This window comes from Artemia franciscana, chromosome 13 (genome assembly GCF_032884065.1).
Source record: "Artemia franciscana chromosome 13, ASM3288406v1, whole genome shotgun sequence".
Taxonomy (NCBI): Eukaryota; Metazoa; Arthropoda; class Branchiopoda; order Anostraca; family Artemiidae; genus Artemia; species Artemia franciscana.
This window is the reverse complement of record NC_088875.1, coordinates 3,139,220-3,162,587: the sequence shown is the minus strand read 5'-3', so window position 1 is coordinate 3,162,587 and position 23,368 is coordinate 3,139,220. Positions and strand designations below refer to the sequence as shown.

At 33.3% G+C, this 23,368-nt stretch overlaps 1 protein-coding gene and 1 long non-coding RNA gene across 3 annotated transcripts in view; both read right to left on the bottom strand.

Annotated features, from left to right (window-relative positions):
* Positions 1-23,368, bottom strand: part of LOC136034387 (27 kDa glycoprotein-like) — an 80,828-nt gene that overhangs the window by 1,037 nt on the left and 56,423 nt on the right. The window contains exons 4-6 of one of the 2 annotated variants that reach the window (XM_065715534.1): positions 17,729-17,883; positions 12,036-12,180; positions 6,141-6,205 (exon numbers count right to left, since the gene is read on the bottom strand). In XM_065715534.1, the coding sequence (XP_065571606.1) occupies positions 6,141-6,205; positions 12,036-12,180; positions 17,729-17,883 (365 nt within the window). Of the gene's footprint in view, positions 1-3,719; positions 6,206-12,035; positions 12,181-17,728; positions 17,884-23,368 lie in introns of those variants that run through there. The other variant, XM_065715533.1, reaches the window with a different exon arrangement.
* Positions 13,145-14,754, bottom strand: LOC136034381 (uncharacterized). Its single transcript, XR_010619170.1, has 2 exons — positions 14,324-14,754; positions 13,145-14,269 (listed from the first exon to the last, which is right to left on the bottom strand). It is a non-coding gene; the product is annotated as an uncharacterized LOC136034381 (long non-coding RNA).

Genomic DNA, 23,368 nt, shown 5'->3' with positions numbered 1-23,368 from the left:
AGTTAAGGCTGTCTCTAGAAGAAAAAATCTATATGAATAATCCTTAAACCCTCAATAACATAGAAAATTCTAAAATTATAGCAACAATTTTACATTTCTAGCAAAAAAAGCAAAGCTGAAGCATTTTGGACCGAATTTTTTAGAAATTCAATGAATACATTTACTTATATAACTTCAGGCAATTTCTACGTCAACTTTCTTCATCAAAAAAGTCAAATTTAGACAAATAAAAAATGACAGGTCATAAAGCCACTAAATTAAAGTTATTTAGTAAATCACAGTAAATTACTAAATACTAAATTACACATTTCAAGATTCCAAATTTGCAATTTTTCAATATTTCCTCTGTCGAAAATATAAATCGACAATACAACTACAGACATATAAAATTTTCTGTCATATTTAGCAATCATTTTTCAGCAAAGAAGACTTCTGAGGGAGGAAGAGAGAAACTATGAAAGAGGGGCAGGAAATTCAAAAGGTGGTTTTTACATGAGAATTTTTGGTCCATGCAAAAAAACAAGATTTTTAAAATGAATTTTTTAAATGAGAATGGAAAAACAAAAATCGTGTTTTGGTTGACTGGTTCAGTATTCAAACTACGTAACCGAGAAAAAAGCACATTATTTTGGAAAAAAGAAGAACTTCAAAAAAAAAATTCGAACAAGACATTATGAAAAAAACATATTAAGCAATCCTATAGTACCTTTGTTTAGGGGACTAGATGAAAACACTATCTTTTTCACAACATTACACATAAAACCTTTTGAATTACAGCGACCATAGTATCAAAACGAAAAACAAATCTAGGGTGTCACACCGGTTGATTGGAAGCTTGGTTTTGTTACTTGAAAATTACACCAGATTTTTGACCTTTTCCCTCTTACATAATTGATATGTTAAAGTGAATGTCCGTCATTCCCCCCCCCCCCCCCCTGTGCAGCTCTGGCCTCTATTGCACATGGGGCAAAATCTTGATTAATGCCACTCCACCTGTCTCCCAAAAACTTTCTGGCCCAATTTTAACAAAATCTCATTTATTAACAAAATTATTTCCCATTCATTATATACTTAATAATTTATCTTTTAATTTATTATTTAAATCATTTAATTATTATTATTAGATATTAATTAATTAATACTTTACTAATTATTATTCATTATCCATGATTTTATGTAGTTAGAATATGAATAAAAGACCTTTAATTGATTTTGTACAGTTGATACACTAGATGCACCCAGTTGATACACTTGATTTTATATAGTTAGAATATGGGCAAAAGAACCTTAGTTGATTTTATATAGTTGATACACTCGATACACTTGATTTTATATAGTTAAAATACTGGTAAAAGACCCTTAGTTGATACAATTGATTTTATATAGTTAGAATATGGGCAAAAGAACCTTAGTTGATTTTATATAGTTGATACACTTGATACAATTAGCTGATACACTTGGTCTTATATAGTTAGAATATGGAAAACAGAACCTTAGTTGATTTTATATAGTTGATACACTCGATACACTTGATTTTATATAGTTAAAATACTGGTAAAAGACCCTTAGTTGATACACTTGATTTTATGTAGTTAGAATGTGAATAAAAGACCTTTAATTGTTGTTGTACAGTTGATACACTAGATACACTCAGTTGATACACTTCATTTTATATAGTTAGAATATGGGCAAAAGAACCTTAGTTGATTTTATATAGTTGATACACTCAATACACTTGATTTTATATAGTTAGAATACTGGTAAAAGATCCTTAGTTGATTTTATATAGTTGATACACTTGATATAGTAGATTTTATATAGTTGGAAAATGGATAAAAGACCCTTAGTTGATTTTTCAATTTTTTAGCGCTGATAAACTTTTAAAAAACACATACTATAGTGATAAAAAAAAGTTATTACCTCCTTAAAAGAATTTTATTTTGGTTCCCCTCACTTTGTGTAAAATAAAATCTTTTCCATTAAAAGTCAGAAAGTTTTAATTAAATTCACGAAACCGAAGGTATTTTACATAAAGATTCAAAAGCATGCATCTCCACGTCATAAAAATAAAGCTATTCTTTATTATCTGGAACCCATAAGTAAAGAACATGGAAAATGGAAATTTTTAAAGTGTCAACTGTACCTAAATAAAAACGTTATTTGCCCACTAGATCCATCTTAGATCTAACCACACCTGAAAACGACGATTTTCTTATATTCCTCCTTTGTTTCCTAATTCGATGCCTCCTACAATCGAAAAATCTTTAACTGCATACAAAGGTCTTTTCCGTTAAAATCAAAAGCCTCGGTTTTTTTTAGACACATACAGTTGTACAAGTTTTCACGTCTTTAAAAAGTTAGATTTGATTGACACTGTCCTTAATACTTTTAGACTAACAACAGGCGGTTAAGATATATTTTATGATTTTCTGATAATGACGGTGATTTCTTCTTAATCTTCACATTAAAGGACAAGGTGCCATAAAGGTTTTTGAATAGTTCCTCAAACATATTGTTTAAGGAAGGCAGTAAAACTTTTACCTGCTATGGTATAGGCCTTCTACAAGTATTATGAATTAATGGTATATTAAGAGCTTAAAATAATAACTTTAGTTTTTCATAAATTTTATGACAACACTACTTTTTATGACAATAAGTTAAGTTTTTTTCTGAACTTAATCCGTTTTTTGATAAGCTCAATTTTTATGGAGTTCAAACAACCCTAGTGTCACACCCAGGAATTTGAAAAATCTAAACGAAGATATGACATTATAGGCTATTTCCCAATATGAAATGAAACATCTTAGTTATTTGATTTGTAACGTTCCCTGGAGTTTCTTGGAAATATAACTTTCTTCCAAGCTCCACCCCTCCTCCTCTAATCCAGATAAAATATGTGCAATAACTCCAGAAAAATTACATAAATCCTGTCAATTACATAGTTCCTCTAATACGCAAATGTAAAAATCGCTACCCGTGAACGATCATTATCAACATTTTAATTAACAAACATTTACCAACTTTATACACTTTTCATACCATACAAAATACCATGCATAATTATAATTAATTGAACTAACTATCGACAGAAACTGGGCACATTCTCAATAAAGATTAGAAATTGAGGTCAATGTCATTTCAGATATTGAAGAATTCAGGATCAAAATGAGCCAACTTAAAAAAAATAATAACCTACCCAATACGTTACACAAGTAAAAATTCAGTTTAATCTAGACTACCAGTTATGATCTTTTAAAGATAAATTAATTAGGGCTTAGCCAAAACAAAACACAGGTCATTTTTTTGTAATGATTCTGCACTTTATCGATTCAGAGAAACTTGAAAACAAAATTAGACTTGGTTTACGGTAATACTGACTTCATTTTTTCTCTTTTTAAGCGCTAGTAAACTTAAAAGAATTGACTCTAAATATAACACCTAATTTGAAACTAATGTAGAATACCCAAATTAGAATTAATACTGACTCTTCATCTTACAAGAATTCATTGTTTTATTGACCTAGAGAGTTTTCAGACAAATACAGACTTGCTTCACGTTAATATTGATTTTTCATTCTTTTTTTAGCGCTAGTAAACCTAAAAAATCAACTCCAAGCACAATACCAATTTTGAAACTAATTAGAAATTTGTTTTCTAATTAGAAAACAAAATTAGACTTGATTTACGGTAATACTGACTTCATTTTTTCTCTTTTTTGCGCTAGTAAACTTAAAAGAATTTAACACCTAATTTGAAACTAATGTAGAATACCCAAAGTAGAATTAATACTGACTCTTCATCTTACAAGAATTCATTGTTTTATTGATCTAGAGAGTTTTCAGACAAATACAGACTTGCTTCACGTTAATATTGATTTTTCATTCTTTTTTTAGCGCTAGTAAACCTAAAAAATCAACTCCAAACACAATACCAAATTTGAAACTAATTAGAAATTTGTTTTCTAATTAGAAAACAAAATTAGACTTGGTTTACGGTAATACTGACTTCATTTTTTTTCTTTTTTTGCGCTAGTAAACTTAAAAGAATTGACCCTAAATATAACACCTAATTTGAAACTAATGTAGAATACCCAAAGTAGAATTAATACTGACCTAAGAAATCGACTACAAATACAATATCAAATTTAAAAATATATTAAAATAGCTAAAGTAGAATTAATACTGACTCCTCCTTCTTTTTTTAGTGCTAGTAAACCCAAAAGATTGACCCAAAATACAATATCCAATTTGAAAATGAAGTAAAATAGCAAAATCAGATGTAATATTGATTTCTCCTTTTACAAAAATTTTTCGTTTTATGGATTTTGAAAGTTCTGAGACAATAATAGACTTGGTCCACATTAATACTGGCCCCTCCTTCTTTTATTAGCACTGGTAAACCTAAAGTCGACCTAACAAAATCCTGCTAAAGTAGAATTAATGCTGACTCTTCCTTTTATAAAAAACTCATCAATTCAGTTTTGAGGCAAAAAAGACTTGAATCACATGAATACTGCCCCCACTTTTTCTACTGCTAGTAAACCGAAATACTCAACTCAAAAATAATAATAAAAATACCCAATTTAAAGCTTAAATAAAATAGCTACCGTTAGACCAAGATTAGCAGTTAGGGTCATTTCCTTTGAAAGTACCAAGGACATCAAAATAAAACACTGTGTACCCCCTGGCTCTATCTTAGGTATATTCCTACCTAAAACTAGGGTTTTCTATGATATAATATAATTATAATGATTATTATAATATATTATGATTGTTAAGATTTTCTTTTGTTTTGTAGACTCTCTACTTTGTTGTCACACTGAATCATAAAAGGAAACAAGCAGAAACTTTTCTTATTTAGAAACAAGCCCAACTAAACAGTTGAAACACCCAATTTATCCGCATGCGCTAATTGAGCAAATCAACAACCAATAGGGCTGTACAATCGTTATGACCAATAGGGCTATAAAGCAAAATATAGGCTAATGGGAATATGTAAAACCTAAGTAATAAAAGTGATATTGTTTGAAGCAAAAGAAAATAAGGATTCTATCGATAAGTCGATAGACTAGTCAAATAAAAGGATTAATATATAAAAACAGGATAGCCTATTTGGTCTTTTTAAAAGAGGCTTTTGTAGGTAAGTTTCTATCAATTTGAAGTATTTGATTTTGAATAATTTCTATAGTATCCATACTAATGCATATCTTAGATTTATGGCAGTGTTTTTCTTTGCTATAACAATCAGGAAAGTTAAAGGTTCTAGAGCTCATTGATAATATTTTGTTTTTGCTGATTTAACACACATTCCTTATTTTCAAACTTGGTGCCTGCTAAGCATAAAACTACATAACTGAATATGGAGGTCTTTTTCATTAAAAATAAGTTCCCAAGTTTCCCTCAGATTTTAAAAGATATATGGTAGTGTAAATTTCCACTTAAAAGATATATATTAAACATATATCTATTTAAGATATATATAAAAGGATATATATTAAAAGATATGGTAGTGTAAGTTCTCACTTGACCAATTTACTACTACAGCTACTACTAATAACTCACCGCAGCACCAAACTGCCTGAGGCCAACACAGCTACGCACGCTTCTACTCCAACCAAATCTATCCAAGGTCTCCCTCTTTACACCCTCCCAGGAAGTTCCCGTGTCCTTTGGATCTTTATTTATGACATCCTCCCACCACAGACGAGGACGACCTGCTTTCCGTTTAGCCCCAGACGGATGGCCAAGAAGGACAATCTTCGGCAATCTGTCCTCCTTCATCTGCAGAACGGGGCCTAGCTATCACAACTTTCTTTCATTATAGCCCTAGAAAGCGGGATCGCAATAGCCCTATATAGCCCATTATAGCCCTGGTCAAATAACAAACAGTGAGCTGGTCTTATAACATTTAGCGTTTTTGATAGTTTTGAGAGAAAAATAGACTTGGCTCAAATTGATACTGACTCCTCCTTTTTAAACTGTTAATACACCTGACAAAGCTTTAAAACCTTTTACAAAAGGCAATAACTGATTACAGAGGCTATTAAAATCGAAGGAACTAAGGAAGGTGATCCTGAGTCAGCATGTTTTTGGCAAGGTGTGGAGTTGAGTGCTGCTAGCATAAGACTATCAGCCATATTACCTGGAGTAGGGTCAACACAGGTCAGCAGAGAGTCACCAAAACATTGTCTGAAGCCATGATATTTCCTGAAATAAATATTATTATTCGCTGGAAGCTGGTTTTTAAAGATATTTTCCTTGATTTAGGATAATCATGTAAGGGTAAACGCTCCTTAATAGGCATCCCTTTGGGGCATCAATAAATAAAGTTTTATAGCCTTTAACATATTCTTGTTGGACTACTAAGCTTGCACTTGTTCTTTTTATGTTAATTCTCATTTACCATGTGGTGTCTTATGTCATATTTTGTCACTGATTTAAAAATTTTAAATTCAAAATTGTTTTTGGTGTTTATCGAATGGCCCAGACTCACTTTGTCCTTAAATCCAACGGGTTGACATCCTTGCGCAATTCCAGTTTAACAAAAGTACATTATGTTTACCTTTCCGCTTCAATAAACCAGCAGTTTGGCAGTTCCTTAGATATTGCATATGGGCAGTAAAGGTAAATTAGGTCGCGGGTAGAAATTCGTACGCCTGAAGAGTCCTGGGTGTCTGAAGTATCCCTGGGACACACTCCATCGCAATGGCGTCAAATTAAAAGTTTCTGACGATTATATCCTCCAATTGTAGGGGACACATGCAAATTGTGGACAAATAAGTAATCTTAAAAGGTGTCGTATTTGAAGAAAATAGCAACTGATTATCTCATTGATAGCTTTATACGTGAATGCTGGTGAAATCTCATACTCCGAACCAATTTCATGACATTCATGACAATTTTTAGAAAAAATTCCCTTCTTGAAGATATTATTAACCTTTACCGACCAGGTTGCAAAATTAAAAAAAAATTAAAGACTTTTTCGGTTTTGTTCTTATTTGATGTCAAAGGCACACAAGACGTGTAAACAACACGGCGTAGAACAAGCCACCTTTTGGTTTAACCGCAGATTTATTACTTTGTAATAATCTGACAATAGACAAAATTTCCAAACGTGTTTGCTACAATTGATAGAAGTAAAACCGGTTGTTTTGGTATGGTTATCTACATTGCCAATCATTTTATACACCCAGGCCCTACCCAGGGTGTGCACCGGGCTTGCGAGACCCTCCCCAAGATTTTTGTCCGACTCATTTAAAATTATCAAATATTTTTGACACGTTTTGTGTGTTTTTTTTGTGTAAGTCTAGAATTGAGGCTGTTGAGAAGGAAACATGTTTAAAAAACAGTTCTTACTTCATGATAAGCAGAAAAATCGTAATTAAAACATCTTAAATTCAGTGGAAGTATACATTACCACTCTTGTTTCAACCCATGTACCCGTAAATTGTACCAACATTGAGGAAATCGCTGATAAAAAAAAAGTAGTACAATTGCCACTCTTGTTTCTACTCTTGTAATACTACTTATTATATTACTCTTGTAACAATTACCACTCTTGTTTCAACATGTGTACCCGTAAATTGTATCAACGCTGAAGAAATCGCTGACAAAAAAAAGTAGTACAATTACCACTCTCGTTTCTACTCTTATAATGCTACTTATTATGCTGCTCTTGAAATAATTACCACTCTTGTTTCAACCCATGTAACCGTAAACTGTATCAACGCTGAGGAAATTGCTGACAAAAAAAACACAAGTAGTGAGCGGAGGGGGTTAAATTATATTAGACGCGCCTTCAAACTATGTTAATGGCCATTTTTCTGTATATTAGGAATTAAGGACTGTTTTTTTAACATGTTACCTTCTCAATAACCCCAATTAAGGCTTACACCGTTTTTTGTAGCCCCCCCCCCCCCCGAAAAGAGAAATATACCCACCTGAACGAAAATCCTACATAAGCTCTTGAGTCCACCATTCTTATTGGACGCACAGTCTTTATACTTTATACTTTATACTAGTCTTTATACTTTATACTTTATACTAGTCTTTATACTTTATACTAGTCTTTATACTTTATCAGTCTTTATACTTTATACTTTATACTTTATCTATTATCTAGTTATGTTATTCAGGAAACCCATCCAGTCTTTATTATTCAAGAAATGCATCTATGGGTTTACCACAGGCAGTCTGTTTTGGCCCAATACTTTGTGCTCTTTGCCCTCTATGCTGCCCTTATACAAGTCTTACCTTCCTGCTCTTTATTTTTTATCCTGCTCTTTATACCACTCTGACGCAAAAATTGTATTAAGAAAAAAGTATCAAAACCATTGAAAGGTTATGAGGGCACGTATTTGTCGTCCCTTAACGTCATTATTATTAAATAGAGAGAGAAACACTGTTTTTTGCCAGATTATATTATGACTAAATTCTTGCTAGCCCCTTCAAGTGCTCTTTTCAAAGAGTTCTTGGCATCGAACTTGGCCCGATAGTAACCGAAACTTTAAAAAAAGGCATTTTGATAACAATTTACACATCAAGAGAATTGGCATTTTATGCTGATTCTAAATATATAAAATTGACTAAGTTTAATGTAACCCATCAAAAGCTAAGAGCCTAAGAAAATTCACATGACTTGAATTGCAATCAGAAATTAAAAAAAAAAAAAAAAATCAAATATAAGTCAGGAGAATTTTCCAAGAGAAATTGTCAGTGCGGAATTTTCAGCGAGAAGGGAATGTTCTGGAGAGAATTTTCCGGGAAGGAATTAGGCAGGGGTGAATTTTCTGATGGAGTAATGTCCCATGGGGGAGGGATTTTCCGAGAAAATTTTTTCAAGGATGGGGGAGGTGGATTTCCTAGCATGATATGAATAAGATTAGAAAATAAATAAAAATATATATATATATGAGGGCGCTAACCCTCATATATTCAGAATATCAGGGGGGCTGCCCATAGCTCAAACCTCGCTTTTTACTCTAAAGTTTGACTTTTTCGCCAAATCCTTTAAGAATGATTCCTTAAATACAAGAGTCGTTTCACCGGAATAAGAAACTCTTTTTAAAGCACTAAAAAACTTTGGAGTAACGAGTGAGGGCTGAGGCAGTCCCCTCGTGTACGGAATAACTTATATTTGTTTCAAGTTTTGATACTGCTCCTTACTTTCAGTTGAATCAACGCGTTTTTTCTATTTAATCTTAAAGAAAGTCTCTCCCACAAACTGTCATAAGTCACAACTGTTACAAATTCTTCCTAGTTTACATTGGAAATCCAGCTCTGTTTTTATTTTCTCTTAATGAGATTAACTGTGATCATTTTTTTGTCCTATGCTTCTGCTGAGTATCAGCTTGAGGAACCAACATATGACTTTTCTGGAATACTTTTTCAGAGACTATGACAAATGTACAGCACCAAAAAGGCTTATTTTTGGGAACTTTTCCTAGAGCCCTTTCTCCCTCACTGACACGGTATCAAACCTTGCCTTTAAAGGGAGTACTTTGCTTTTTGCCGGCAAAACTGCCTGTTCTACAGGCCATCTGGAGCAATGCCAAAGGTTACTTAATCTTAGTCGAATAACGGCTGGACAACCCGCTAACCGTCTTCTTAAATAAAAATCTCGCATAAAGCCGATGGCTAATTTTAATGAACTCCTTTTAACATAAAATAATTAAACATGTCCAAATTTCTAAATTTTGTGCTTGATTTAACCCCCCTCATCATCTCTCTTTAATTTTTCTGGCATTCCCCTAGCATTAAAACCTAAGCAAATTTTCTTTGGGGATTCTGAAATATTTTCCAATACAAAATATTAAATTGCATCACTGTTTGCATTTCTTATTTAACTCCTTAACATCTGGTTGGGCCACTCACATGAGGATAAGTTTTACTTATTCTAAATTAAATTATAACATCTATATTACGTGATTTCTAGGAAAGGAGTCCCTCAAGGACAACATTAATTTAGTATTAAGCCCTCCTGATTATTTTGATAATTGTTAAAATAAATAATTTGTAAAATGAGTTTGATATTTTTTAAGATTAAATTGAATAAAGTTGAATAAATTAAATGTATTAAATAAATTAATTAAATTAAAACTGATTGACTCAAATTAGCACTAGCTAAATTTCGGTATTAGTAATAATCTCATTTTCAATGATTTTTAAATATTTTATCTGGTCATGACCTCGAAAAAGATACTGACCCTTTAATTCGGTAAACATCCCTAAATCATAGACGGGCCACTAAATATAAACTTCTGAAATTTTTTTCGTGGCTAAGCTATTTAAGGAAAACTCACAAACGAAAAATGACTATAATTAATCAACAGCAAACAAATCTGACAAAACTTTACGTGTAGCAGGGAGCTATAAGAAATACGAAAATGTGAGCTTGGAGAAATTTATCATTAAATATATATTAACTAAGTTCGTATGGAGTTGAAATGTCAAGACAAATGTGCTCTAAGGGACCCTAACTTCCTGTAGGAATTCTAAATCGAGCCGAAGATTGAGTGATTACTTCACAAATAACACTAACAGAAATGTAGGCAAGTGGTTATCTTCTATGGCTTATCTTTCTATGGCAAAGAATATGGCAGTATGGATCAAACAACTGCTTGTAGCACTTGCAACAAAAAAAAATTACATGACGAATAAAATGATGGATGAAAATGAATTGGTGGTTTCAAATCCGGACAACCCCTCCTCTTGGTGCAGGGTAGAATCCAATGCCATTGTCATGTCATACATAAAACATTTACACTTCCAAATTAAAAAAAATCCTTAAATTTATGTGTACATTTTCAAACTCCTTAAGTTTTCCCTATCATGATTGCAGCGTAAGATGGAACCTAGTAAGGAACAAACACTAGACCTTAGTAAACGAAAATCTAAAAGCGCGTTTTGAAAAAAAAACAAAAACTTTCAAGTGGGTAAGAATCGCCATTTGAAGCTGATTCAGGAATGGCAACTTTCTATGGCAACTTGCAAGAGTAGAAACTGGTGCTAGTATCAACAACAAAAATCAAAAACGCAATACAACGCATTTTTCAGGCTTCTTGATTGTGTTTTTTTTTTTCAGAAACTGAGATCAAACAACTACTACTACAGTAGTTTTGCCATTTACACTGCTTACACTAATTTTGTTTTAATCATTAAATATATTAAATATTATAATAAATAAATATAAAATAAAATTAAAATTAAATAAATATAAAATATAACACTGAAAAAGCCCTAGACACGTCAAACTCAAGATAACGTTGGTGGTTTTGTTGAAAGAATAGAAAATATTTATTCACTACGATAGCTGGAGCTAACATGATCATGTCAGTGATACAAAGAAAAGACACAAAACAAGGATCAAAAACAAAAGAACAAATAAACAGAAACACAAAAATTTGAAACAGCAAGAGCTGCTTCGAGGTCAAAAGATTCAAATGCGTCATAAATAAAATTAATATATGACATGAGTCAGCTTGCACGGTACATGATTATTACAGTGACCGTTTTTACTGTTTCCGTTATTCAGTTTCGCCCATTTCCATTCCTATAAGTTACCCATATTTTTTGTTCCTATGCTTAGATTGCGAATTCAATACAAAGTATCATACTTTAAGAAGGTGAAAATCATTCTAGGTTAGGAACTTGGACCAGTATACTTCTGGGAAAATTTATTTTGAAATAATCATAATGTCATGCCTTTTGCATTAATATGAAGAGCTTCCAGATAGATAAGTCATTAGATTTCAGGATTCGAACCCACAACCTAGGAAAATATATACTGGCTGCGCATTTGATTCGTACACAAGTGGTTCAAAAATGGTTTTGGAAAACAGAAGAAAAAAAATACGGGTTAAAAAAAATATTAACCTTTATTTTTTATTTATTTAAAGAAAAATTAAGTAAATTTTCCCATCAGCAATGTTTTCTTAAAAGGAAGCTGTAACTGAAAAACAAGAAGATATAGCAAAATTTTTGTATAACAAAAGTAATGTTTTGCCCTTATAAAAAATGATCAAAAATGAATATTTACCGACAACTCTCAGCGTCAAATTGAAGCAAGTCAAATGAATCAACGTCTGGGGTCAAAGGGGCACTATCATTGAATATTGATGAACAGTTGAGCAAAAGTTCATGATTATCAACCAAACATTGTAGGCCATCTTCAGACATAAATACTGAAAAATACGACATACATAACTATTATATATATACATATATATACATATATATATATATATATATATATATATATATATATATATATATATATATATATATATATATATATATATATATATATATATATATACTAGCTGTTGGGGCCCCTCGCGCCCCCCCCCCCCAAGCCCCCCGCGCGCGTAAGTCGTTACGCGCCATATTAGTTACGCGCCATTGTAGTTGTGTCCCTATGTCCCACCTGTGAATATAGATAGATATATATATATATATATATATATATATATATATATATATATATATATATATATATATATATATATATATATATATATATATATATAATATATATGTTTTTAACTATGTAAAACTTGCGAATATACAACATTCTTTGCTGTCCCATTGTCTGTGCATATAAATAGATTGTCAGGTTTACCGACTCTTGAACATGCAACATATAATGGTCCATGGGAAAACAATCCGTATTCAGATCTATACCTCATGATTCTAATGATTGCCCTTGAGCTTTGTTGATGGTGATTGCTAATCGACCATTCCCTGTGTCGCCATCGTCATTTATATATCCCCCTGTGCCCCCCGGCGTACCCTTTGTAGTTTTGTCCCTGTGTCCCGGTCGTCATTCATATTCCCTGTGTCCCGGTCGTCATTTGTGTCCCGGTGTCCCAGTCTGTGATTTCTCTTTGAGTGTCCCGGGCGTCATTTATATTCCTTGTGTCCCGGTCGTCATTTATATCCCCCTGTGCCCCCCGGCGTCCCCGTTGTAGTTGTGTCCCGGTCGTCATTTATATTCCCTGTGTCCCGGTCGTCATTTGTATCCCGGTGTCCCGGTCTGTATATACATTCGTTTTTTAGTTTTGTTTTTCTCCTTTATTTTTCTCCTTTTTTATTTTTTTTCTTTTTTAGTTTATTTAGATTTTTAGATTTTTTAGTTTTTTTTATTAGTTTTTAGTTTTTTTTTCTTTTTAGTTTTTTTGTAGTTTTTACCTTTTTTTTAGTTTTTTTAGTTTTTTTTTACTTATGTCCTGGTCGTCATTTATACTCCCTGTGTCCCGGTCGTCATTTGTGTCCCGGTGCTTTGTTGATTGCTAATCGAACATTCCTTTTGTCCCGGTCGCTTTCTCTTTGAGTGTCGTCATTTATATTCCCTATGTGCCGGTGTCCCGGTCGTCATTTGTGTCCCGATGTCCCGGTCTGTAATTTCGTCAGTTGAAAACATGACGTCAGTCGACACACAAACATGACGTCACCCGACAGACAGACCCACACACACACAGACAACTTATTTTTATATATATAGATTGTTCCGAGTTTTCATCCGTCACGATGTCTAAGATTGAAAAGGATAAAGTTCAACTGGATGCAAAGTCAATTTATGTTTTTAACGACGTAAAACTTGTGAATATACAACATTCTTTGCTGCCCCATTGTCTGTGCATATAAATAGATTGTCAGGTTTACCGACTCTTGAACATGCAACATATAATTGTCCATGGGAAAAACAATCCATATTCAGATCTATACCTCATGATTCTAATGATTGCCCTTGAGCTTTGTTGATGGTGATTGCTAATCGAACATTGCCTGTGTCCCCGTCGTCATTTATATATCCCCCCTGTGCCCCCGGCGTCACCGTTGTAGTTGTGTCCCTGCGTCCCGGTCGTCATTTATATTCCCTGTGCCCCGGTCGTCATCCCGGTATACATTCGTTTTTGAATTGGTATATGATGAAATAAATTTTTAATCTTTTCCCTTTTTTTCTTTTTAGTTTTTTTATTGGTTTCTACCTTTTTTTAGGTTTTTTAGTTTTTTTCTTTTTAGTTTTTTTTTTTGAAGTTTTTATCTTTTTAGTTTTTTATTTTTATTTATATTATTTTAGTTTTCTTTTTCTCCTTTATTTTTCAGTTTTTTTCCTTTTTTTTAGGTTTTTTTCTTTTTTAGTTCTTTTAGTTTTTACCTTTTTTAGTTTTTTTTAGTTTTTTAGTTTTTTTTATTAGTTTTTAGTTTATTTTATGGTTTTTTCCTTTTTTTAGTTTTTTACCTTTTTTTAGTTTTTTTTTAGTTTTTAAGCTTTTTTAGATTTTTTTATTTTTTTTTCTTTTTAGTTTTTTTTGTAGTTTTTACCTTCTTTAGATTTTTGCTTCTTTTATATTAATGCTAAAGCCAAAGTTCGAACCTGGAACCTCTTGAACCTAGAACCTGGAACACAACGCCTTATCAACTCAGCTACATCGGCTTGAATACATTCGTTTTTGAATTGGTATATGATGAAATAATTCAGACGTCATATTATATGATGAAAAAAATTTTTAGTTTTTTCCTTTTTTTCTTTTTAGTTTTTTTTATTGGTTTTTACCTTTTTTTTAGCTTTTTTTTTCGTTTTTTCTTTTTAGTTTTTTTTGTAGTTTTTATCTTTTTTATTTTTTTTATTTTTATTCATATTTTTTTAGTTTTCTTTTTCTCTTTTATTTTTCAGTTTTTTCCTTTTTTTTAGTTTTTTTCTTTTTTAGTTTTTAGCTTTTTTTAGTTTTTTACCTCTTTTTAATTTTTTTAGTTTTTTTAGTTTTTTAGCTTTTTTAGTTTTTTATTAGTTTTTAGTTTTTTTGTAGTTTTTGCCTTTTTTTAGTTTTTTCAGATTTTTTTTAGTTTTTAGTTTTTTACCTTTTTTTTATTTTTTTTAGTTTTTTAGCTTTTTTAGTTTTTTTTTCTTTTTAGTTTTTTTTTGTAGTTATTACCTTTTTTAGTTTTTTTCTTCTTTTGTATTAGTGTGAAATAATTCAGACGTCATATGCGGACAAACACGACGTCACTCGACAGATATATATATATATATATATATATATATATATATATATATATATATATATATATATATATATATATATATATATATATATATATATATATATATATATATATATATATATATATATATATATAATAGCTGTTGGGGTGGCGCTTCGCGCCACCCCTAGTTAGATCTATACCTCATTATTCTAATGATTGCCCTTGACCTTTGTTGATGGTGATTGCTGATCGAACATTTCCTGTGTCCCCGTCGTTATTCATATATCCCCCTGTGCCTCCCGGCGTCCCCGTTGTAGTTGTGTCCCTGTGTCCCGGTCGTCATTTATATTCCCTACTAGCTGTTGGGGTGGAGCTTCACGCCACCCCAACACCTAGTTAGTGGGGGCGCTTCGCCCCCCCAAGCCCCCCGCGCGCGTAAGTCGTTACGTGCCATATTAGTTACGCGCCATTGTAGTTGTGTCCCTGTGTCCCACCTGTGAATATAGATAGATATATATATGTTTTTAACTACGTAAAACTTGCGAATATACAACATTCTTCGCTGTCCCATTGTCTGTGCATATAAATAGATCGTCAGGTTTACCGACTCTTGAACATGCAACATATAATTATACATGGGAAAAACAATCCGTATTCAGATCTATACCTCATTATTCTAATGATTGCCCTTGAGCTTTGTTGATGGTGATTGCTAATCGAACATTCCCTGTGTCCCTGTTGTCATTTATATATCCCCCCTGTGCCCCCCCCCCGGCGTCCCCGTTGTAGTTGTGTCCCTGTGTCCCGGTCGTCATTTATATTCCCTGTGTCCTGGTCATCATTTGTGTCCCGGTGTCCCAGTCTGTAATTTCTCTTTGAGTGTCTCGGTCGTCATTTATATTCCCTGTGTCCCAGTGTCCTGGTCGTCATTTATGCCCCGGTCTGTAATTTCTCTTTGAGTGTCCCGGTCGTCATTTATATTCCCTGTGTCCCGGTCGTCATTTGTGTCCCGGGATGTCCCGGTCGTCATTTATATATCCCCCCTGTGCCCCCCGGCGTCCCCGTTGTAGTTGTGTCCCTGTGTCCCGGTAGTTTTGTTTTTCTCCTTTATTTTTCAGTTTTTTCCTTTTTTCTTTTTTTTCTTTTTTAGTTTTTTTAGTTTTTTTCTATTAGTTTTTAGTTTTTTTTTCTTTTTAGTTTTTTTTGTAGTTTTTACCTTTTTTTAATTTTTTTAGTTTTTTTTTTAGTTTTTAGTTTTTTCTTTTTAGTTTTTTTTTGTAGTTTTATTCAATGTTCAATATGTCTTCCAGAGATATCCAAATCATCAGATCCCTTAAATACATATACACAGCACTTGACAAGCATTTGACAGCGATAGTTAATTCATACCTGCTAACAGAGAGGGGTAACTTCCGCTCCAAAGGGGATGCAAAGCATCCCCTGAGAAATTCTAGCCCTAGAAACATATCTTATACAGTACATTGATGCATTTAAATATGATATTTAAACTTTATGTTTTATTGGTCTTCTAAGGAGAGGGGGATGAAGGGTGTACCATCCAGGTACCTTCCCTCTCACCCCAACCTTTTTCTCATTCTAACAACATATACTTTATTGTAGCATCCACTCCTCCTTGAAAAAAATTCAATCTTCTCTCCCGAGTGCAAGCCAGAACACTACTCACTAAACCACTGAATGTTTAGCGGCTATCCTATACTGCTACTAAAACTTCATCACACCAATAATGAGTCGGAAGCCAACACATCTTCTCATCCAACCGTACTCTATCTCGTCACCATTTTAATAAAATTTTCATTCTTTACTCCCATAGCACACACATATAAATATACGAATAGTAGCGAAATGTCCTACAATCTCCATTAAAGCTTTTTGAAAATCGTCAATCTAGATCTCTCTTCATGACTCCGCCTCTTCGCACACGAGCAATGACAAAGGTTTCACGCGTTACGACGGGAATGATCTGATCGAATGCCAAGTACCATTTGAAACTTGCTCTGACGTACTGGGAACTTCCCATTCAGGGAGCTACGATGTGTCATTTTTGAAGAGACTTTTCGCAACTGTTCGTATAAATATTTGTGCTGTGCTTTACTCCCTATCTTCCCACTTCCACTAGCTCTTTTATTATGACTCCCATCCCAAATTCGAGGGATTTCTACTACCCTAACTGGATTTTTAATCTTCATCTCCTTCTTGGACAACAATCCTTCATCTACTACAAAACATAACCTAACCATTTCAATTTTTCGTTCATAGCTAAGAGACAAAAACAGAAAACATTCTTTACTCCCATAGCACACACATATAAATATACGAATAGTAGCGAAATGTCCTACAATCTCCATTAAAGCTTTTTGAAAATCGTCAATCTAGATCTCTCTTCATGACTCCGCCTCTTCGCACACGAGCAATGACAAAGGTTTCACGCGTTACGACGGAAATGATTCGATCGAATGCCAAGTACCATTTGAAACTTGCTCTGACGTACTGGGAACCTCCCATTCAGGGCGCTACTAGCTAGTGGAAGTTCCCACTTCCACTAGCTCTATTATTATGACTCCCATGCCAAATTCGAGGGATTTCTACTACCCCAACTGGATTTTTAATCTTCATCTCCTTCTTGGACAACAATCCTTCTTCTACTACAAAACATAACCTAACCATTTTAATTTTCGTTCATAGCTAAGAGACAAAAACAGAAAAGGAACATTTGGGACTTACACGCAATTCTATCTCCGTCATGATAGCAAATAAAGTCCAGGCTTGCGTTGAGAGCAGATAATAAGTGATCAACTGTGGTATTCTCTTTCTCATTTAAATACTGTCGGAATGATTTAATGACTGGATCCAGGCAAAGGTGCAAATTAGGTATCCGACTGAAATACAGAAAAAAATATAATCAGAATCAATTTTCCCAATTTACTAATAAATGAATGGAACTTAATCAATCCCAGATTTCTTCAAATTTAAGAAATAAGACATTTTCCTGAAAACATACGAGTTTCGAAAGAGGAAGAAAGCATGAAAAATTTGGCTACTTAAATTCAAGATCAGTAGCTGTGTGATAATATAACATAACAAATAAAGCTTACGACAATCACACGCTATTTTATTAAAGATCAGCCTCTTGTTATTTACCCTCTTGTTTGTCAGAGTACCATCTTGTTTTTGTATAAAATGCAAACAAAAATTAGTTACAAAATTACTTTTCCAAAAGTTATCATATTTTGTAGGTTTGTCTATTGACCTCATCACTTATTTAGGCCCTTTTATTTAAAAAAAAATGCACTTGCAATTACTACTTTCTGGTATTTCGAAGCTAGACACGTTTTGCATGCAATTTACCATCATACAGTACAGTGGCTACCATTCAGGAATATATAGGGGGGGGGGTGTATTCTTTTGCAATCTATTAAGAACGACTTAGTTGTTTTTTTTTATGGATATACTAAAAAAAGATTTATCGATAAATATATCAAAATAAAAAGTATCTTCAAAATCAAGGCTGAGGGGGCAAATGCCCTACCTGTCCCATTTGACGCCTGATACATTTTCTGGTGTTATCCATGAACTGGAACAACCATATTTAACACTGTCAATATTTTTGCACCATTAAAAGAGCTTTGTTGAAAACATGTCCTTGGTTTGAAAGACTCACAGGGGACTCGTTACCTTTTTACGCATTAGTTTTCAGTTGTTTTTTACATAAACTTTACTGAACCAAATGACTTTCCTTTAATTTTACAGAAAGAATAAACCGAAGACACTAAAAACGAAACACATTTAGGCCTACAGTGAAGCAAACATCATCATCAGCCACATAATAGTCGTCATGATCTGAACCAGGGTTGCCACCAGGTGAAAAACCAAATCACTAACATCTTGAGAAATGATCACTAGTGAACGAAAAAAAACTATAAAAATAACCGGTTTACTTTCCTTTTAAAAGCAGTAGAGACATCTGGAATTTAAAAAAGCCTTGTGCGTCTTTCGTAAGGAGATAGGAAATGTTAAACATAGACAATATTATTTCGCTTGAATTTTTCCGCTCTTCGTGATTCTAAAAAAAAATCACTATTTATTTTATTTTTTTTATCGCATATAAACAAAACGCTAGGCAGGGTCAAAAACAACTAAAAATAAGAATAAATTATTAGGATGTGACAACAATGGCTAATCTTAAACAAAAATAAATCGAAGATGTCCTAAAAATTAAACACATTTACAGCAAAGCACACATCATTATGAGGCACAAAATAGGCACCAAAGATAATGATCATGAACAAGGGTTGCCACCAGCTCAAGAATTAAATCTGCTGCATCTTGGGAGAAAACAACTACGGAGCCAAAAAACAAAAGTTATAATCTACTTAACTGTTTTTAAAGCAGTAGACATATCTTGGCTTTTAAAAAGCCTTGTGCGACTTTTATAAAGTGATGGGAGTTGTTAAACACAGGCACCGTTTTCTGCATAGATTTTCCTGCTATTCGTGGTTAAAGAAAAATCACTAAAACTCCTTAAAAATCGCTAGTCACTAGCAAAATCACTTGGTAAGATCAAAAATACCAAAAAAAGGAAAAATCACAAGGCATAGCAATCCTGATTAATTGTAAAAAAAAATCAAAGATGTAATAAAAATGAAAGACCTTTACAACAAAGCATTATCATCATCAGACAGATGATAGTGGACCTTGGCAACGATATGAACCCTTGCTATTACGGAACCAGTAAATAATTCACTATCTGTTCACAGAGTTTCAAAATTAACATAGTGCTGCGAAAATAAGTGCGCCGCAAAAACAATATCTTTTACTTTATATAAGTAAGAATACCTAATGTAAAAAAAAAAAAATTAGAAATGGCAGCATTAATCGCGTTAAAAAAATTTGTTCGACTCAAAATTGGATGATCACCAAAACTGCCAGCCACTGTGAAGAAGGAAATGAGTAAACTCAAAAAAAAGATACCTATTCTATTCAAAATCATTTTCTTCAAAATATTAATTTTTTTCTTCAAACTATTAATATTACATTAACATATTAACTGATTTTCTTATTGATTATGTTTTTTTTTTTTTCATAGGAGCCTCAGCAAAAATGGCGTGGTTTCCAAACCACCATAGGCTGCAGGAAAGGACAGGGAACTAAGGACGATTACTTTATTTTATTACCACTTTCTTCTAAATATCAGTTCTTTTGACTAAGGCAACATATTCAGCTAGTTTTCATAAACTTAATTGCAGAAAGGCTGTACCCGCCCTTGCAAAAAGGTAGTTGAAAAACAGGTCATGCTAAAATAATAGATAAGACAACAACAAGAACAGACATGGAAACACAAGAATAGAGACAGAAAAGCTGCTAGCAAAAATAAATAATAATAGAAAAAAACGTAAAATTTAGTAACCAAAACTGAAAGCATTAAGAAAACTTGTATAAAGACATATATTTCTATTATATTATATTTTTCTCAAGTATTCCTGTCTTGTGAAAATTACCAAAATGTCTCCCTCGTCAAATACTTTAAGCCAAGTTACCTAGCACCGGATATAGACTCCAAGGAAGACAAAATAAAAACTGGTAGATCAGACTTAGAACCCATTGAAATTTACAAAAGTCCAGCCTTAAATGGTTAGATCTGTGGCTTACCTTAGAAATAGCACCAGAAATAGACTCCAAATAAGACGAAATAAAACCAACTGCAGAAGTCCAGACATAAATGGTTAGATCTGTGACTTGCCTTAGAAATAGCACCGGAAATAGACTCCCAGGAAGATGAAACAAAAATTTTTAGATCAGACTTCGAACCCATTGAAGTTTCCAAAAGCCCAGTCATAAATGGTTAGATCAGTGGCTTGCTTTAGAAATAGCACAGGAAATAGACTCCCAAGAAGACGAAATCAAAACTGGTATATCAGACTTCGAACCCATTGAAGTTTCCAAAAGGACAGCCATAAATGGCTAGATATGTGGCTTACCTAAGAAATAGCACCGGAAATAGACTCCCAGGAATACGAAATAAAAACTGGTAGATCATACTTGGAACCCATTGAAATTTACAAAAGTCAAGCCATAAATGGTAAGATCTGTGGCTTACCTTAGAGATAACATCGGAAATATTACCGGAAAGACTTCCAGGAAGACGAAATAAAAACTAGTACATCAGCCTTAGAAACCATTGAAGTTTCCAGTCCAGCCATAAATGGTTAGATCTCTGGCTTACCTTAGAGATACCCCAGAAATAGACTCCAAAGAAGACGAAATAAAACTCGTATATAAGACTTAGAACCAACTGAAGTTTTCAAAAGTCCAGAAATAAATGGTTAGATCTGTGACTTACCTTAGAAATATTACCGGAGACAGACTCCCAGGAAGATGAAATAAAAACTGTTAGATCAGACTTAGAAACCATTGAAGTTTTCAGAAGCCCAGTCATAAATGGTTAGATCAGTGGCTTGCTTTAGAAATAGCACCGGAAATAGACTCCCAAGAAGACGAAATCAAAACTGGTATATCAGACTTCGAACCCATTGAAGTTTCCAAAAGGACAGCCATAAATGGCTTGATATGTGGCTTACCTTAGAAATAGCACCGGAAATAGACTCCCAGGAGGACGAAATAAAAACTGGCAGATCAGACTTAGAACCCATTGAAATTTGCAAAAGTCAAGCCATAGACGGTTAGATCTGTGGCTTACCTTAGAGATAACATCGGAAATATTACCGGAAAGACTTCCAGGAAGACGAAATAAAAACTAGTACATCAGCCTTAGAAACCATTGAAGTTTCCCGTCCAGCCATAAATGATTAGATCTGTGGCTTACCTTAGAGATAGCCCCAGAAATAGACTCCAAAGAAGACGAAATAAAACTCGTATATAAGACTTAGAGTCAACTGAAGTTTTCAAAAGTCCAGAAATAAATGGTTAGATCTGTGACTTACATTAGAAATATTACCAGAGACAGACTCCCAGGAAGATGAAATAAAAACTTTTAGATCAGACTTCGAACCCATTGAAGTTTCCAAAAGGCCAATCATAAATGGCTTGATATGTGGCTTACCTTAGAAATAGCACTGGAAATAGACTCCCAGGAGGACGAAATAAAAACTGGCAGATCAGACTTAGAACCCATTGAAGTTTCTCAAAGTCCAGCCATAAATGGTTAGATTAGTGGCCTACCTTAGAAATAGCACCGGAAATAGATTCCCAGGAAGACAAAATAAAAACTGGTAGATCAGACTTAAAACCCATTGAAGTTTCCAAAAATCAAGGCATAAATGGTTAGATACGAGGCTTACCTTAGAAATAGCACCGGAAATAGACTCCCAGGAATATTAAATAAAATTGGTAGATCGGACTTAGAACCCATTGAAGTTTCCAAAAGTCCAGCCATAAATGGTTAGATCAGTGGCCTACCTTAGAAATAGCACCGGAAATAGATTCCCAGGAAGACAAAATAAAAACTGGTAGATCAGACTTAAAACCCATTGAAGTTTCCAAAAGCCCAGCCACAAATGATTAGATATGCGGCTTATCTTAGAAATAGTACCGGAAATAGACTCCCAGGAATACGGAATAAAAACTGGTAGATCAGTGGCTTGCTTTAGAAATTGTACCGGGAATAACGCCAAAAATAGACTCCCAAGCAGACGAAATACAAACTGTTAGATCAGACTTGGAACCCATTGGAGTTTCCATAAGTCCAGCCATAAATGGTTTAGATATGATTTCTAAGGCTTACCTTAGAAATAGCACCGGAAATAGACTCCCAAGAAGACGAAATAAAAATATTAGATCACACTTAGAACCCATTGAAGTTTCCAAACTTATACATCGAAAAGAATGAAAGAATCTGTGATCAATTTTTAATCAAGGATAAAAGATTTCTAATTGAATTTTGAAAATTTTGGGAAACTGTTCTATCTAAAAATTATTAATTTCCCTATTCGTAAACCGGAATATTTTTATTATTTGGGAAAATTCCATTTTACTATCTCACCTGATTTAACTTCATTATTTACACATTTAATTGATTGTCTTCTCTAAATCATTTTATTTCTCACCATTTGATATTTGTTTAGGGTTCTTGTCTCCGTTTTTTGTTCTTTTTTTATATTCCACAACGGATTTGGGGGTAATATGACCATCTCAATCCTATCTTTTCTCCAAATTCTATACAATTCTTCAATGTATAACCGTTTGTATATTCCTGGTGGTCGTTTCAGACTAAATTCCTTTATTGCTTCTTCTAATTTGTACCCAAAAACATCTACTAGATATGACACAATGAGAAAGCCTGTCCGATTGCACCCGTGTCTGCAGTGGACACCTATGGCTCCTGAAGGATTTTGTCGTAAGAAATTA